Source organism: Colletes gigas, unplaced genomic scaffold (assembly GCF_013123115.1).
Source record: "Colletes gigas isolate AHSC1104 unplaced genomic scaffold, ASM1312311v1 Colletes_gigas_Sc00008, whole genome shotgun sequence".
Taxonomy (NCBI): domain Eukaryota; kingdom Metazoa; phylum Arthropoda; class Insecta; order Hymenoptera; family Colletidae; genus Colletes; species Colletes gigas.
In genome coordinates this window covers 8,353,829-8,373,382 of record NW_025106637.1, presented here as the reverse complement: position 1 = coordinate 8,373,382, position 19,554 = coordinate 8,353,829, and the positions used below count along the sequence as shown (strand labels likewise).

Sequence of the window (19,554 nt, the reverse complement as noted above, 5' to 3'; positions counted from 1 at the left end):
AAAAAATTTCTTTTTTTTCAATAATTAAAATATGATCAGGAGGTCTTAAAACGTGTATTTCCGTAAAATAAATTTTACAAAATTTTTTTTTCATTATGGGTACTTTGCTTATGTGCGCCTACATAGGTCGGAAAGTAAAAATGCCTGGGCAGTCGAGAATCTCGGCTCGAGAATCCAAATCGTATGCCGTTGACGGGAGGTCGGATTTCAGTTGTTTAGAGCGAGAAGGCAAATGTGAGCCTTTCTCTCTCGACTCCCACGAGGCGATCCGAAATTACTTCGGGCAGCTTCGGAGAATCGAGAAAGAGGGCATGCGTCAGTTTGCCTTTGTCGACTTTCCGAAACTCCACGAGCTCACGTACGCGTATCTGGCATGTGTGCGTGTGCACCCGGCGGTGCTTTTCTGGCATCTCTGGAACGAACTATTATAATTTAGATGCATCCAGCTACATCACTGATTAGGATAACGATCATTCAAGATCCTTCGTGTACATGCGAAAATTTTGAACAAGACCTGGTTTATGTATGCTTGTGAAACATAAAGCAGTGACAGATTTAGAAAAGAAAACCCCATATTCGAAGCAACAATTTTTCCAAAGATCTGATATTAACGCCATAAAGGTCACAAATAGTTTGTCGAGAACACGATCTCAAGATTTAATATTTATTTTAAATATAATCGAGGGTATCCTAATTAAATTTAGTAACTTTCCCCTTAAACGACAAGAATCACTGCTACCAAGTGTTTTGCGTTTCCTATAGAAAACTGAATATTTCATTGGTATATTTTCATGTTACTGAACCATTCGTTGGTACAGTGTGTACTATAAATATCCCTATCTATTTTGGTAAAATTGAATAATCTTAATTAGAAACAGAAAAAAAAATTAGGTAACTTTAATTAATGTTTTCCATGTGCGCTTTATCAATGTTTTTGCCATTCAAATTTAGTAGCTGCATTATGGAATATATTTACGTGCATTTCAAGAGTTATTTTCTGAATTACGTGTGCGTTCGAATTACGCATTCATATGCTTATACTTACAAATACTATTTGAACCCTTTCAGTTTAATTTTTAAATGCTTGTGCTTCTTTATTAGTCGTTCATTTTCACGCTATAAGCAGTTGCAAACATGTTAAAATAAAAATTAATATTATACAATTTGCTTCGTATACTTTGTAAAGAATTGAAATAAATATTGTTTATTTATACTGTTAACTAGTAGAGCGATAGAAAAATCAAGATACTCTCACGAAACAATTTTCTCCTGACACGCATTTAGTGTAGAACCTAGGCACATCCGGTATCCAAGAGTTATGCTTATTTTGGTAGAAATATAAATTTGCAAAAAGTAGAAACCGTTATTACTCTGTGTGAACGTGGTCGCGAAAAAAGTTTAGTTATTTTGATGGTTTCAGTTTCCTGCACTGTACCCATCGTATGTGTATATTTCGTTCTCTGTGCATATTACATACTGTATTCGTGAAGTTTTGTTTTCATTTATAGTTCCTGAGGTGTAACGTAGCGGAGAACGTTGACATGCCGTTACAAGTTCACGATGTTCAGGTAATATTTCAAAACAACGCACAATTGCATCTGTAAATCGAATATATAATAATGATTTTTATTATAATGCATTCAAAAGTTATCTGATCACCTGTCATCTTTTCTTTTCGAGATTGCATTAAATTACATTTTATTAACGTCGTCACTTTACTATTCTTTCTTAAACACTGATATATGTAAGAATAATGCTATGAATATTAAATGTTGTAAATTTTTATCTTTTCATGCAGTAGGCAATTTATGTTTGATAATATCTTATATGTTTAGCAAAATGTGGTGGAGCCTATGCAAGTTGATACTCCTACAGAAGACAATGACAATTCAGAGGAAGAACCATATATTGTGGAAAATCCAACAGTGGTATGTACAATTATAGCATTTCAATAAATAATAAACACTTGTGTACATTTTTTATTTCTTCTTTCTGTAGGACCTAGAAGTCTATGCTAATAGCTACACAGGTCTTGCCAAACTATATAGGCTTATATACATAGCTGATCATTGTCCAATATTGAGGATAGAAGCATTAAAAATGGCCATCTCTTATGTTATGACAACATACAATGTATCTCTTTATGCAATATTACATAAAAAGCTAGCACAAGCTGTGGGCACTCCAGGATTACCAGATGTTGCAGCACAGTCAACATCTCAGGACATGCTGACTGTGGATTATGCTTGGATAGAATCTAAGTCTAAAAAGGCTGCTCTGAAATTAGAAAAATTTGATACAGACCTAAAGAACTACAGAAGTAATTCAATTAAAGAAAGCATCAGAAGGGGCCACGACGATTTAGGAGATCATTATCTTGATTGTGGGGATCTTGTCCATGCCTTAAAATGTTACTCCAGAGCACGAGATTATTGCACCAGTGGGAAGCATGTTGTCAATATGTGTTTAAATGTTATCAAAGTTTCTGTTTACTTGCAAAACTGGACTCATGTGTTGAGTTATGTTACAAAGGCTGAAAGTACACCAGATTTCTCAGATGTTCATGGTAAAGATAATAATCAGTCCATAGTTACAAAGTTAAAAGTTGCAGCTGGTTTGGCAGAATTGGCAGCAAGGAAATATAAAATGGCTGCAAGACACTTTCTACAGGCATCATTAGATCATTGTGATTGTCCAGATTTATTGTCTCCTGGAAATGTAGCTTTATATGGAGGACTTTGTGCTTTGGCTACATTTGATAGGCATGAATTACAGAAACAAGTCATTTTCAGCAGTTCCTTCAAATTGTTCTTAGAATTGGAACCACAATTAAGAGATATCATTTTCAAATTTTATGAATCCAAGTATGCATCATGTTTAAAATTGTTGGATGAAATACAGGATAATATATTACTGGATATGTACATAGCGCCACATGTTAATGTATTGTATACGCAAATTCGAAATAGAGCGTTAATACAATATTTCAGCCCATACTTGAGCGCGGACATGAGACGAATGGCAACTGCTTTTAATAGAACAGTCTCAGAGTTAGAAGACGAGCTCATGCAGTTAATTCTGGATGGTCAAATTCAAGCTCGTATAGATTCACATAATAAGGTAATTAACCGTTAATCGTCATTGGTATTAACATTCAGTTAGTATCGGCATGTATGTTTTTATAATACAGTAGTGTTTTTACATTATTTGTTGTGTATTTTCAGATTTTGTATGCAAAGGATGTTGATCAACGCAGTACAACGTTCGAAAAGTCTATGAGCGTCGGTAAAGATTATCAGAGACGAACCCGTATGTTAATTTTAAGGGCTGCTATGTTGAAACAGCAAATACATGTTAAGGTAAGCGAATCGTTTTTTTTTCTAATATTGCACAATTTATGCTTAACTCGCATATTTTTTTATGTTTTTGTAGAGCCCTCAACGCGATAGTACTCAAGGAGGAGAGATGTCGGGTACGTGGAAATAATAATTCAATACTGATAAGACAATGAACTGTGACTTATGCTAACCTTTTGGTTGATAAATACGTTTCTGCAAATGTACTGCCATGGTTAGTAAGATACGAGAAAGTACTTCAATACCATATTAAACTCATTATTAATGTATTTAAAATGCTGATATCGAAAATTAATTTTTAATAAATATTTCATAATATGAATGTATATATCACATTATATTAGAAACAGAAAGTTAGTATTTTCAAAATGATGCTAATAACATGTATGAACAAATCTTTGATAATATATGATGTATGCTACCGACTTTATGTCAATAAATATATAAATTCTGTTTTTCCAAAATTTTCACCAACGTAACAAATATATGCAACCCATTACCGACGATCCTGAGATACGCAGGAGGAAATATTCACCGATCTAACCTCAAATAAACGATTACGACAACAATATCTTTCTCACAGCGTAACAAGCACGAACCGCAGGCTTTAAAGTCGAAACAACCTGCAAAATAAATTCTTTTTCCGCTTTGTTTAAACTTTTCTGAACCTGTTCTCGCGCACACGACCCGAACTTTACCGAACAAGAACGAACAACTCTGGTTCCTTTGAATATGAACACGAGCAGAATCTATTTTCTACGTATTGAGTATAAATTCAATCAGGGATTTATACTCAATCATATTAATAATATACATATGCTCGTTCATAGAAACAATAACAAAAATTTCGTTTTTTTCAATAGTTAAAACATGGTCAGGTGGTATATATTCTGAAAAATTTTATTACACTTTTAATAAGAATCAAAATAGTGTAGTTATAAAAATTCGAAGTTTCAAATTTCTTTTAAATGTACAATTTTGTTTAAATTTCTATTTCTATTAAACTAACATTTGTCATGTATAAATCATACTATACAATTCTTATATTTCTGTACAGTATTTACGGTATACATATAAATGCGAACATTGACTATTTGAATGTAATATATGAATATACAGAGGGAACATTACAATGCACGGTTCCGTGTATTGTTTTATAGATTCACGTACGTAATGCCTATATTTATTTTAGCACTGACTGCAATTTATTTATAAATAAAAGAAACTTCATATTTAGACTAATCAAATTTCTGTTTAGTATTATTCAAATAATCGATGTTCCAGGAATGAAATGCGGCTGCAAGGTAACCACTTTCAATCAAATATTTTACATTATGGTAAAAAAATTAAAGTGATATTTTTATAAGTGTGTGTATAAAAACAGAAAAACGCTAGCTACAAAATTGAAGCAACATGAATAACGTTCGTAAATTTGTAATTACATTTCAACAACATATTCTCTGTAACGATATTGTGAAGATTCCACTACAAATTATCTTCTTGAGCCTGGAAAAGTTATTCTCGTGTTATTAAATTCCTTAAATTTTAGACATTAGCTTTATTAGTCAATATTCCATATCCTTGTTAGTAAGTATATTATGCTAAATACCCTGTATTTCATATTACAGTAGAGTCTCGATTATCCGAGATAATGTGGATCGAATTATTGCGAATAATACGGATGGATCGTTGGATGTTTATAAATCATGAATTAAAATTTTTGTTTAATTGCATATCTTCTCTTTGTTGTTACGTTTCACATGCGTCTTAAGAAAGAAATATCTCTACCGTATAGTTCGAAACACCTCGAATAATACGGAATTTTGGTTAATTGGGACTCGGATAATCGAGACTTTATTGCATATACAAGTTTAACAACTTAATTGCAGTAATACATTAACCTTTTAGTTATTATCCTATTTTGGAAATAAAATAATTAACTATAATGCGACTGGTTAGGAAAATTAAGATAATCGGGAATTTTGTATAGCAAATCATATTGCCTTTATTGAGCCATCATTAGCCCATCCAGGACAAAGGTCTATACCGTTTTAGTAATCCCTAATATACGACGCCAGCCCCGAATGGATTAATCCGTGAAAATTTTGTACATCAACTTGTAATTACTTTTAACTTTTAAATTATATATTTGGTAATGATACAAACACTTTTCTAAAAAGAAGTGAGTTTAATAAAACAAATAGAGTATGATTTTAGACATCGACTTCAAAACAAAAACTTTTAAGAAGTCATTATCTAGAATTATATCTCAAATAAATTCATAGAAAGATTTGTATTGCATGTACAATGTTTACAATTCCATTTACTATAAGTTAAGGTTAAACAGAATATTATTGTAATTAAATGTGCATAATATTCACAATTCTCCCCCTTCATACTAGTAAACCTTTACATGGAAGTACAATGTGATATAAAAGTTCGTATCATATAAAATATATAAGGATTTAACAAAATTATGGCACATTTTCAGAAATTTTCCAAAACTACACAAGTCTATTTTAATTGTAAACTCTGATTCTACGAGTACAAAATTTTATAAACGATGTGTGGCATGGTGACAGCGATAATTTGTGCGGAAGCGAAATTAATATTTTTTACAGTATTATGAATAAAAGTTATATGACGCATTAAATGCGTCTCGATTTATATACCTTCAAAGCGGCTGTAACGCCGAAGGTGACGAGAATTCCCAAACCAAACGCTAAAAGATGGGGAATGTACTTAATTCCTGGTATGCCTGGTCGTTTTGCCAACAATTTTTCTAAGAAAGATAATTTTGATTCCGAGTATGGTGGATAACGACACCTGAAATATTCGGTTACATCATTACAAAGGCCCTCATAGCAATTGCAAATGAATGTAGAAAAGATAACTTACGACCCCAACGTTTCTACCAATTTATTATAATTTTTAATAAGGCAGCCTTTTTTGTGTACAAACGTATCAAAAGAATACTTTCCATGATAACATCCTATACCAGAGGATCCAACTCCACCAAATGGCAAAGTGTCAACTGAAGCAACAAAGTTTCATATATAATTGTTGTTTTTATATGTAGTTGGTTGTACTACGATTTTCCATCTACCTTGTGCAATTATAAAAATCGATAACTTTTGAAATTGACTGAAATTTTTTCCCGCGATTTTCTTAATATCAATTTAAACTAATTTCTTACGTTAAAATACATCTTGCTAGCTTTGTCTTTTTTTTTAAAGACCCAAAACACTTATAGGGAAATGTTTTTTTTAAACAAGTATGTATCCAATATTTGTAATGTACAACTTCACACAAAATAGAGACGAAATATTTACATAATCTAAAATATAGACTATAGTACAAGAAAGCGTGTGTATGTAAAATAAATAAGCAAAATCACTAGAGCCATAGTTACATAAAAAGCTAAGACAGTCATGCAAACTACATATTAAAATTGCAAGAATTGTAAAGAAAGTGAAATTAGAAATGAAATGTTAATTAAACGTATGTATAATTATAAAAAAACTGTCTATACCTAAACAGGTATATAAAACTTTATTTATGAGTGAAAATTGTCGAGCATAAAACTAGAAAAGACAATTACCTGCTGCATGCATCATTACATCATTAATGCAAGTACCACCACTGCTTGTATTGCGAAGAAATAATGATATACTTTTGTCATCAGAGCTAAATATATACAATGCTAATGGCTTCTCCCTATGCAAAATATGTAACTCTATACAAACCATTCAAATCATTAAATGACATTTCATTTGTGGAATAGGATACTATGCAATACAATATAACTAAATTGTATATACATAATTATAATTTAAATGCGGTGAATTTTTTGTGTGAATATTTGCCACCATCACCTTATTTAATAAAAACTACCACACCTAATCTTTAATTACCATAGGTACCAATATAAGTCGATAATGCAATATAAAACCAATGCATGTATTTTGCTTAACAACCTAATTCCATGTAAGGATCTGTAATACAACTAGACATGCTACATTAAAAGTACCACTCAACTGTAGGAAAAGCAACATTTAACTGTTTTAAAAACCTTATACCAAACATGAGAATATAAACAAATGTAATAGATCTCGGAAAATTTGAAAAATATAATCAGTACCGAAAAATGTTTTTATCATTTTTCGAAGCCAGCTATATTTGCCAAATTTTCCTATCATTTATAATTAAATACAGATATATTTTCATTCCAAATGAAAATAATGAAACTGATTGTTTATCGGTATTTCATGCGTTATGAAAACAGATTTTTAAATTAGCAAGCTATCTACCAATCATCACCTAATATCCTGACTCACCAATAAATTGCATTATCGTTTCATTGACTGCCACATTTCCACTATGAGTCTGATTTATTATTAATTCTTGAACTCCCTTGTCCTTGGTAAATATATACAGTACAAGTGGGTTCTCACTAAATATAAAATATTAATTGCTATGCGTTCCTTTTGTATGAAAATATAATAAATATATCACCAATAGTTTATGGTATCACTGTAACTGCTACATAGTCATATAAATTTGTAATATTTTTATATAGAATTTTTTTACCAATTCGCAACAAAAGAATTAACGCATCTAAATTAGATCATTTCGAAAATTGAAATAAACGTATTAATAACTATATTCACGCTTTTTTTCATATACTTGCTTTTGAAATGCAAAACCTTTTATGCCTTAAATAAAGATAAACAGACTTATATCACTTACATAATAAATGGAACATATTTTCAACTTTATCATTACGATGATGAATAAATTTTACATATATTAAAATAATTTTAAAATATAAATTGAATTAGGAACTTACCGGCTATTTATGAACTTAATTGCTTCATAAGCATTATTCACGTTTACAAATGGTAATATTGGGCCAAATATTTCATCTTGCATGATGGAATCTGTAGGTTTAACATCAACAAGTATAGTCGGTGAAATATATTTTTCGACAGGATCACAGGTTCCTCCCATCGCTATTTTACCATTTCCACTTAAATATTTTACAAGTCGCCTTTAAAAATATTATGAATTTTATATAATGAAAATCATATGAAAGCATAAAATATTTATAAGAGAATGTATTATAATGTTGTACTTACTGATAATGATTCTCGTTAATTATACGCGCTAAATCTGGACTTTCCTTCGGATTATTACCATACCATTCCTTTAAAACTCGTTCTGCTTCTTCTATAAATTTATTTTGCACTTCGGGAGTACAGAGTACATAGTCGGGTGCGATACAAGTTTGGCCAACATTAATACATTTACCCCAGAGTACTCTTTTCACGGCTATATTCAAATCTGCTGTATTATCTATGTATACTGGGCTGTAAATGGTCACGATTCATTTACGTTAAATTTTTGTACATTATTAAATTTGGATAATTTAATTTTATACCTTTTGCCACCAAGTTCTAACGTCACAGGCGTTAAAAATTTATTTGCTGCTTGATGAATGATTTTTCCGACAGTGGTAGATCCTGTATAAAATATATAATCAAATCTTTGTTTGAGCAATTCTGTTGTATTAGAAACACCTCCTAGTACTACGTGGAAACAATCCTACAAAAGAAAATAAAACAAAATATTTAATAACACATGTAAGAGACAACTGCATATCGCAATACCTACTGTATCCAAATATCTTGGCATAATTTTTGACAGAGTTTGTGACGTAGCTGGAGATACTTCGGATGGCTTAAGAATAACACAATTTCCAGCAGCAATTGCACCTAACATGGGAATTAAACATAACTGTAAAGGATAATTCCATGGTCCTATGATGAGAACTACGCCATACGGATCGTTACGAATTTCAATTTTATCAAACATATTGACCATTGACTTTGAAGGCTGAAACATAAATGTACATTTAAATGCAATCCAACATGTGACATAAAAGAATTATCGTATAATTGTATTTAATTCACACAGTTATATTTTGAAACAAATATTAAGCATGCCTTCTCAGTAGCTGCCCATTTTCTTATATTCATAAGTGTGTGTTTGATCTCTCCTTGTATAACTTGTACTTCCATGGCAATAGTTTCAAATTTACACTAAACATAGGAACATGTATAATATAAACACATAATACATGAGAAATACTTAAATACTAAGCACCAATATAAAGTGTAAATTTATATAATGAATAAAACATTGTACCCTGCGTAAATCAGAAGCAAGAGCAGATATAATATCTGTCTCGCATTCTTCTATCATAAGACTCATTTGTTTCAATTGTTTTATCCTCCATTCTAATGGTTTTGTCTTTCCACTATAAAAAGCATTTCGTGCTTTTTCAACAAGCTGGAAAGAATGATAGATTTAAGTGTGTAATATGATACATAGTAAGAAATATAATCATAAGGTACACCTCGTTCATAAGAAGCTGGTATACTTACATCTGCATAATCTGTTGTCATTTTTCCATTAGATTGTACTAAAAAAAGAAGCAAGTATGAATGATTAGTCAATTTTTTTGGAAATTTATGAACATGGGTGAATCATTTGTGGCAGTGCATGAAATTAAGTGTATAAATATATGTTAAGTTTACATGTAATGTAATAATCATTATATATGTTGTTCAATTTGTAAATTTGTTAAGTGAAAAATTACGTTGTTAACATAAATATTTATAATACAAGTGGTGAGTATATGTGAAAAGAAATTTGGTGCTTTTCAAAGGCAAATTACTACAAGGAAGACATTGTAATGCAATGTTGTTTGTCCATAAAATAGTTAACAAAAATAAGAACAATGCATTTAAATTGTATAAAATATAACGAAATTATACAGATATAATTATCACTATTGATTGAGCAAATTTTCACAGAAATATCTGATATTCAAAAAGAATTTTAAGTTTTAATGTTGACACATACCTATCATTGTTGAATACTAGACAATAAAATACGATTACTGTTAGACACATAGGCTACCTATTTCGACGAAATGTAGCAAAATTCCCTAATCTCAAGTTTATAAACAATAATTTGTGGACTATTAAATACAACATCATATAAACGATCAAGAATGAGGCGATGAAACTTTAAATGTATTGACGGTCTTTAAAAAAGATATCAAATAATTTGTTAAGAATGCATTTCGTAGATTAAGATTATACTTTCTTCAAATTTGTTAACTATTTCTGACTTGTGCACTTGTTGTTTAGATTTAGTAATTTCTATTTTTTATAAAAACATAACAATTAATCTTGCCAACTTTTACGACCGTATACAGTAGCCAGATGTTAGTATCTCGAGGAATTAGCATACATCACGGGACTATCACGATTTTAAAACATGGGAGGCGTGTATTATCAAATCTTTATTTTATTTAATAAAATATTCTAGAAATTTTAACAAAATTCCATGGCGTATTTAATGTAAATATGTTTTTGAAATTCTATTTATTACACATCACATGATAGATACGCAATTTTGCTTTGTACTGTATGTTTTAAAGTGAATCAACAGATGCATGTACTTTTGTATAATTATTAAATAAATACATATACATTTACGATATACAATTTTTCTCGCTCTGGGCTAACAAAGCTGTTCACTTGATTGTAGAAAAAGAAATTAACAGTTTCCTTATCACTGATAAGGTACAAGAAATATATTTAAAGTATATAATATATTGGGTAAATTTATGTAGATATGTTACAGTGATGAATGAAAGTAATACAATTTAATATTATAAATGAAACGTATCAATTTAACGAATAAAACATCCATAGATATCAGAAAACAACGTTAGAAATTTAGAATGGTTGACAACACTTTACTTGCGCCGATAAGATATGCGTACTTACACTTCGTACTCTAGAGAAAGACGGTAAAAGACTGAAAAGGCAATCCTGGAATACAGAGATGTGCAATCTCTTGGTTACTTTGTATTCCGTAAACTTAACCGATAAGGAGAATACAATTTATGTTTCTTTGCAGATGTCAGCACTACACGGATTTAGTTCTCTTGTTGGCGCCAAGAGAAAGACTTGACTTCAGAAACATTCCGTTAGTTGCTTCATTGAAAAGAATTCTTACATTTTTTACTGCCACGGAATACGATTCGGATGTTCAGTATTGTTAAAAATGCAAGAGAATTTGACGAAAGGAGCGATAGAACTGAGATTGTAGGAAGAGCTCGTTCCCATAACCTTAACCAAGATATTTCCTGTTAACCAAGTCGATTCCTGCGCTTTGAAAACCTTAGAACCATTATCGATGAGGAATCACATACTATATGCAGTTACAAGGTATGCAGACTATATAATGTAATACATGCATATACAAGGTATAGACAGGGGTGGATCCAGGAGAGAGATCGCCCTCCCCAAGAATTATAGAATCGAAAGAAATACATATATTATTCATTGTACATTAGATTTTACATACCTAGTAATGCACGGTTAACTTTCCTGAGATTTGAGGCAATGAAAGCAGTGAGTCATAGCCAAAATCGTACACCACATACGAAAATATGTTTCATTCGAAAAAGAAGAAAATATCTCACAGCTAAAATCGTACACATTAAGAATATTGTTTTATATTTAAATTAAATTAAAAATTAGTACTTAACAGATTAACAGATATTTGCAAATATTCTTCCACCTCGTTTGACAATTTAAGTGCACTCAGCATTCTTTTTTATTTTTCTAACTATCCATCGCTCATCGTACGCATTAAATTTTTTGTTCGGTGCTGATCTTAATTTATTTGTAATTCTACTTTCTTCTCTATAGCGTTTAATAATGTATTGAGCAGTGCCAATACTTCTAATATGAAACATATTTTCATATGTGATGTACGATTTTGGCTGTGACTCACCGTGAATCAACGTTCAGGTGACGAAGAATTTTAATATTTATAATAATTGTGGGTACGAAGAAATCCATGTATAATTCGAACTTTCAACATCGGTTCAAGTACAATGCGAGTGCTGACACGTAGAATGATATGTTGACGTGATCGTGTTTTTTATCAGATTGATTGGCTGTTAACATGTAATTCAGCTGAAGTAAGACGTGTGTTTCCTGAATAGACGCCTACCTTCTAGACAGAGAGTCGTTCAAGGAAACTACTAAACCATTCGGTATTAGAACTGTTAATCTTGAAAAAAGAATTTCGAATCACCTTGAACAAAATGGTGACATCTGAAGCAACGAAAGGGAATGTCGGATATTTATACAGGGTGTTTGGCTGGGAAAAATTCTAGTCGGAGATTCTAGAGGCTAAAATAAGACGAAAATCAAGGATATCAATTTCTTGACTGAGGCTTTATTAAAAAGTTGTTAAAAAATTTCAAATCATTCTGAAAAAATTATTTTGGGTTGCAGGATTCAATTACAATCATTTTTGGTGAATACACGTACCCCTGAAATCCTACCAATTTTTGAGAAAAAAATTCGAGTAGGTATGGAATTTTTAGACGAAATTAAAAAATTTCAAATCATACTAAAAAAATTATATTTAGTTACAGGGGTCAATTACAAGCATTTTTTATCATTAGACATACCCTCGAAATCCTACCCACTTTCGAGAAAAAAATTCGAGCAGGTGAAAAATTTTTCGACCAAATTAAAAAGTTTCAAATCGTTCTGGAAAAATTATTTTCGGATGCGGGGGTCAATTGCAATAATTTTTGGTGAATAGTCATACCCCCGAAATCCTACCCATTTTCGAGAACAAAATTCGAGCAGGTGTGAAATTTTTCGACCAAATTCAAAAATTTTAAATCGTTCTGGAAAAATTATTTTTGGTTATGGGGGTCAATTACAATAATTTTTGGTCATTAGACAGACCCTCGAAATCCTACCCATTTTCTAGGACGAAGAATGGAAAACTACTTCCTTAGTTCGGAAGTATCGATTGCATAAAGATCGCATATAAAATATCATTTGAACTTTGATTCTATCTATCTCTCTCAGAACGATCCAGAAGATTGTTTGCCACTTAGATTTGTGTACTTGGTATAGTTGTTTAAGATATAAGAACTAATGTGGTATCGAAAAAGAGGACTTTTATATTATAAAAATATATTAACTTTGTATTTTGTGTAATGTAAAAATAAACACAAGATGATTTTAGAAGTTGGGACAAGTAACTCTTTTCTAAGCAAAGGCATAACAAATTCATAACGAGAAAAGTTAAATAAATCATTATTTCACGAGATATCTCATATTTCTCTTATTTCTCATATATCTTCGTGTTGAAATTATATTTATCACGCTAGATCACGTAAAACCGATTATTGTGGTTACGTGCACAAGTAAACAATACGATTTATAAACATATCTCATTCGGTTCGTAATAGGTTTACGTCTTGAAATGTTACACAGTTTGAGAATGTAATTAAAAATTATGGGATAGTAATAAAATGTGTAAATATTCATGGTTTTGACGTGAAGAATCGATTTATGTAAACAAAAATGCATAGTTTAAAAAAACACACACAACTTTTTCCTTGATAAATGTATGCTCGTTTAAAAAAGAGCTACAGCTTGTCCCAGTTTCCAAAATCCTAACAACACTTTCTGGTGCTCGATGTGCGTCTATTAAAACACTTACACGTTTTGAGTTGCAAACATTCACGTTATCGGCGCTAAAAAAACAAACATATTTGCAAAAACACAGAATATCTCGAAATGCATACCACTAAGTTTACTATACGGTTTTACCGATGGTTCCACGTTAATTACGACATGGTCCCTTGGATATTTCATTTTTTAAATATTGCTATTATTTTCTGGCTCTGTAAAACAAAAACAAAGGCCAGTTTTCTTTCTTAGACCAAGATGTTTACGAATAGTGCACCATGAGGATTATAGTCTATAGCATGACGTTTTTAAAATAAATCTACGAATTATATACACACACACCTTACATTTGTTTATTGTATATTGCAGTTTCTCTGTCAGGGTTTTAACGATACCAAATATCACCAAGCTTTATTTAGAGAGCTTATTTCTCGTTGAGTCTTGTACGAACGTAAACGAACGACACACTAATTTGATCGAGCGTTGTCAACTGATTTTTATAACTATTCGACTTGCTATAGCCAAGTAGCTCCCACCATCTTGACGATAACAAGCGGCCAGTTGTGTAATATGTACTTATTAGACAGAATGGGTACAAGAACCATGAAACGTACCATTTAATCTATCGTCACGGAACGATGTTAATTCATGATTTACTTATTTATTCGTTTCAAAAAAATTGAATATCAGTCAGCTTCTAGCTTACGAGGACGATTTTGTTTTATGATTAATGTTTTATTCTTTTTCACGATGTAAAATGTTCTGTTATTAAAATTCCAACTGTTAGTCAACGAATAACAGATCACAGGTAGTTTATCTTTTGCTCGTTATTCGAAACTTTTGTCTAAACAAGAATTTTGTTTGTACTATCGTTTCAGGATGACTAGGTTTCCATTATTCCACTTACTTGACTCTCTACTGTTTAATAATTCCGGCTGAATATCGATTTGACATACTGGACCAATGTTCTTCTCTTCTGCTTTTGTCGGCGACGACTCTTGATTTTCTTCTGGCATATTAAGTATTACGTCCGCCTATAAAAACGTAACATGGTAATTAGTATGCGCATTCGCATAAAAAATTAATAAGTAGAGTTGTTCAGCAGCGATTTGGATGAAACTCGGCAGGCTTGAGGAACAGCCATTAATAGTAGACAGGTATTTTTTCCAGCTGAAAGAATGTACATATGTTGTCATTGTGTTTGTGATATGCAGATTAAATTCCTTTTTTTATAAGAATGTTGTCACTGAACGGTGTTTACATTGAGTATTGATAAACAGAAAAGAGCTGAAGAGAAGTGTTCAAGGAATAGGAGAATAGGTCACCTAAAACAATAACAAGCTGTTGGAAATAATTAGCATATGCAAGTGGATGTTAGAAATAATTAGCTAAGGCGAGTCATTGTTAAAAATACTAAATCTAGCATAGGTAATTATCCACTTACTTCGAGTAACGTTTCGAACAAAGTATGGTGACTGTTCAAAACGATTAGAAGATCTTTGACAATGAAACAGAATATCAAATCAACGTTTCTACAATTCAAAGTTTCAAATTTCTGAATGTGAAAACTTGGATGTGAAATTTGGATGAATTTGATTATTTGTGAATGAATAACGTATCGATTGGCACAAATTAAATATGTTAGCGAAAAAAGATAAGATAAAAGAGGAAAGATAAAATGTGCGATCTTACATTCATATTATACTAAGACAGATATAAAAAATAACATTTACATTATCCATTTTAATTACTAATATCGAGTGTATAATTTATTTCAGAAGAAAAATGTTCGTTCGCGTATTTGCCTCAAAAATCCATCGCTGCTAATAATAACTCCGTAGCTAAAGTGCAAATAAGTACGACGGCATTAAACCGTGCGCGTCCTTGCGAAATATACTCAGAGAATCACAGTTTGACAACATAAATATCAAGATATGTGAAAGTTTCTAACGCTGTGATTTTCTTATTATTTAATAATACATGGTGTAATCGGAGGAGAATTCTGTGTGTGACCTCTTATGGGCTACATGACGTCATTTGGAGAACGTTCGACTTACAGTGTTTATTTTAGTACCAGCACTCTACATAATCCTATGAAATAAGAGTTTGTTATCGTTTCCAATGAAGCGACATTGGAAACTGTTAAAGTGTAGAAAATATACTCTACAACTTTGTATTATGATCTGAACAAAATGATCAAAAAATACTTTCTGTTTTTGGTTGCCAATGAGAATGTACTCTCAATTAACGAGCTGATCGAATAATTTTTTTGCATGGCTAATGAACGTTTTTCCGATGAAATGCATTACACGACGAGGGACGAAGAATGCACTTCGTAAACGTAATAAGGCGATACTTACACAATAGTCGCGCGTTTAATACGGCGTGAAAGAACCGTTGCATCGAATGCAATTAGCATGCATTCGTACAGGAAGTCAAAGATTAACAATTTCGAAATGTGATGTTTGTTAGACGATTTTCACAGACGAGAACGACGATAGAAAGGACGATGCTGCCTTTCGCAGAGCCGTGGCAAGACTGAACGAAGAAATATCCTTTTCAGGAATTGTGCTGTACTTCAACACATACAAAATATATGTGACGCACTTTAGTCAGTATTATTACCCATGTATAGTAAATACAAATTATACAGAATGTAATTCATGAGATGTTATTAGAAGTAGAGATTAATACAAGTGACGGTTCTTTTATACTAAGAAAATGATGCTCGTAATAGTTTCGTTCCAACGTTTGGCCAATGACGATGGCGGTTTTCAAGAAAATGTGACCAAAATTACAGAACGAAAGATTAAATATTAGGAAACATAGTTAATCTGAACACGAATGAAAATTGTTACAATAAGCAAAACTCATAGAGAGAGAAGGTAGTGTTATGAAAATAAATCTAGAAATTTTAATTAATCCACATAGTTCGAGTATCCTTCTATATCCGTTTACAAGTGTCTATTTTATTTAATTTATCATATTTTGACAAAAGAATATCGATTTCCGTTCACTGCATATTTTTAATATCGGAAATACACATCATTCGACGTCATTGTTTTTATAATTAATAAGTGTTCTCCTTTTGTTTCGAGTTATTTGCGTATTTTCTGATTACTGGATTACACAACGTCATCCAGTTTATTATATTTGTATTCGCAGTGTGTGTAGAATTACAGCAAATTTATGCAAACAGCTCTCTTCAGGTTGAAAAGTTGCTAAACGGCAGTCATTTAACATTGCTTGTTTTTTGCAGCTAAAATAACTACTTCGAGAAAACAAAATCTGCATATGATTTCCGTCTTTACAAAAAATAGTAATTTATCGCTGCACTTTTATCTAACTAGATCAAATAGTGCTGATTGTACTTAAATATTAGAAATTGGTAATTTGATTGTATGCAATTAAATTCGGAACACAATTTCGATTATTCACGCATCTTGAATATGATATTCACCTTTGTGTTTACAAAAATGTCGAGAGAGGCATTTATATGTAAATATGGTAGTCCCGAAACTCGCCTTTCTCCACACAGAAATGAATGAGGAAAAGTAGTCACACGAGTTTACTGCATCGAGAAAAAACGATAACGTTACGTGGACGAAATGAAATCGTTAGAGCGTGAATATATGTGCCGGTGTCTTTAAAATTGGTTTAAATCAATATTTTTTTAAGTAAGCCAACAATTTTTTATCAACGTACAAACAATAAATATACAATATTTATTATCGTGAAGAGGGAGATGCGGAGTGTCCCAGCATTGGTGATTCTACATGAGAAAACAAATTGAAAATAAAGAATAACAGGTTTTTACTTGAGGTTTCGTTGCCTAGAAAATCGACTTTGAATATTCACCGAGTATCTGTGCACTTAATTGTAGTTTAGATAGATGGATCTTGATACAAATAGTACTACAGTGAAAACTCGATAAATGTCGCTACTCCGGGTCCGGTCAGCAACACTTACGGAATAGGAGAATCGTCTTTCGAATTTGATTGTAGTTTGCCGACGCTTCGAACGTAGAAAGAGTCGGTAGCTAAAGAAGAAAGAGGGACTGAAACTCGGATTTATCGCCCCAGTTTAAATATCCGCGTCAGTGTGACCACACTACTGCACAGAAGAAAGTTTTTTATTTTTTACTTTTTGTTAATAAAAATTTTACTATCATGTTGGGGAGATTTCTCTGATTAAAATGAGGCTAAACACGATATAAATCGGTCAATATTTGGTAGCATAATATTGAATTAAATATTGTACTTGCGAGTCTTTCTCTCTTTATTTATCCTTCTTGTGCTGTCCTTTTCTATGTTCGGAAATATCAAAGAACGACGCATCGAGGTGCTGGCTACATTTATCGAACGGGAGGTAGCTATTTTCAAACGGAATTAAGTAAATAAAAAACTTTCTTCTTGTACAGTAGTGTGGTCACACTGACAGGGACATTTAAACTAAGATGACGAAGGCAATAAAGATTTTTAAAGAAAGCCGCTACGTATCCGGTTACACTTCGCCTCACTGGTTCAAGGGGGATCCCCCTAGTGGTGGGGATAAAAATGTATCATTTATGGAACAGCTCTTGAGGACATTTATCGAGTTTTCACTGTACTATCATTAGCATCAACATGATATGTTGTGTTACTATGGATTTAGAATGGATAGAAAACAAAACATGTAATTCACTTTATTACTGCAAAAGTTATTGAAAATATTGCTCGTTGTGCTGCATTTACAACTGTATTCTTTGAATTAGATATATCTATGAACACATTCTAATGTATTCTGTAATTCTTAATAAAGTTAAATCTAGGGACCTTGATTAGTCAAAACCGAAGGTAATAACATATTAAGACAACAAATGAAATTGTGATACCTACGTGTTCAGAAGGTTGTGTCAACATGAATGTACAGAAGTGGAAAAATAAATAAAATGCATCCATCTAAACCATAGTTAAATGCACGTGAAAAGATTCTTTAGTTTATTACTGTGCCAATGAATAAACAATTGCTACGTTTTATTTGAAAAATCTGACAATCATTAGACTATGTTGACTTTCTTAATATTTTTTTAGTATATTTGTCTACGTTATTATCGTTTGGATCAACACAGAATAACTGATAAATTATGTATTCCATATTATTTCCTCCATTTTTATAGTTGCATGACTCTCATTGTCGCGACGGAGTTAATAGTTTTCTTTGGCGCGTGAATACACTAAAGTCACGAGTTTTCCAAGGTCTTCGTTATTATACGCAAACGTTAGATCGTACAAATGTTAAAAGAATTTCCATAAAGTATTTTTAGCTAGACAACAGGAGATTTCAACGACGAGATAGAGACGTTGCGTTGAGATTGAATCGACACTCACCATTTCGTTTGTTGATTCGATCACTAAAGATCACGTGCTTTCACGAATGCTGTTGATAATAAACGCGGTTATAAAAACGCAGCGATAAGAAACACCGTGCAGTCGATCGTTCGACGAGTATCAACGTAGATCGCGTCGACTGGATATCGAACGTCGATTGACTCTATTCCAGAAGCAACTGAAACGGAAACAGTGGTTGGGAAGAAGGGACGAATTCAACGTACATAACTTATGCATCGAGTC

General features: G+C 31.8%; 2 protein-coding genes across 8 annotated transcripts; one reads left to right on the top strand and one right to left on the bottom strand.

Annotated features, from left to right (window-relative positions):
- Positions 1 to 1,436: 1,436 nt before the first annotated feature.
- On the top strand, positions 1,437 to 3,765 carry LOC122396757 (COP9 signalosome complex subunit 1b). Its single transcript, XM_043395409.1, has 5 exons — positions 1,437 to 1,568; positions 1,836 to 1,928; positions 1,999 to 3,120; positions 3,225 to 3,359; positions 3,433 to 3,765. The coding sequence occupies exons 1-5, from the start codon at positions 1,542 to 1,544 to the stop codon at positions 3,484 to 3,486; spliced, it is 1,431 nt and encodes a 476-aa protein (XP_043251344.1). The 5' UTR covers positions 1,437 to 1,541; the 3' UTR covers positions 3,487 to 3,765.
- A 610-nt stretch (positions 3,766 to 4,375) lies between these two features.
- LOC122397047 (aldehyde dehydrogenase, dimeric NADP-preferring) lies at positions 4,376 to 19,474 on the bottom strand. 7 transcript variants are annotated; one of them, XM_043395869.1, is made up of 13 exons: positions 19,312 to 19,474; positions 14,850 to 14,976; positions 9,803 to 9,840; positions 9,564 to 9,707; positions 9,362 to 9,457; positions 9,030 to 9,251; positions 8,797 to 8,960; positions 8,495 to 8,725; positions 8,206 to 8,406; positions 6,958 to 7,073; positions 6,255 to 6,390; positions 6,029 to 6,182; positions 4,376 to 4,862 (listed from the first exon to the last, which is right to left on the bottom strand). In XM_043395869.1, exons 1-13 carry the CDS (start codon positions 19,312 to 19,314, stop codon positions 4,842 to 4,844), a joined length of 1,653 nt encoding a protein of 550 aa, XP_043251804.1. In that variant the 5' UTR covers positions 19,315 to 19,474; the 3' UTR covers positions 4,376 to 4,841. The 7 variants fall into 7 exon arrangements, with proteins under 7 accessions (XP_043251804.1, XP_043251803.1, XP_043251805.1 ...); XM_043395868.1 differs by lacking the exons at positions 4,376 to 4,862; positions 6,958 to 7,073 and adding an exon at positions 7,694 to 7,809 and having other exon boundaries at positions 5,990 to 6,182; XM_043395870.1 differs by lacking the exons at positions 4,376 to 4,862; positions 6,958 to 7,073; positions 19,312 to 19,474 and adding exons at positions 7,694 to 7,809; positions 16,303 to 16,505 and having other exon boundaries at positions 5,990 to 6,182.
- Positions 19,475 to 19,554: the final 80 nt, after the last annotated feature.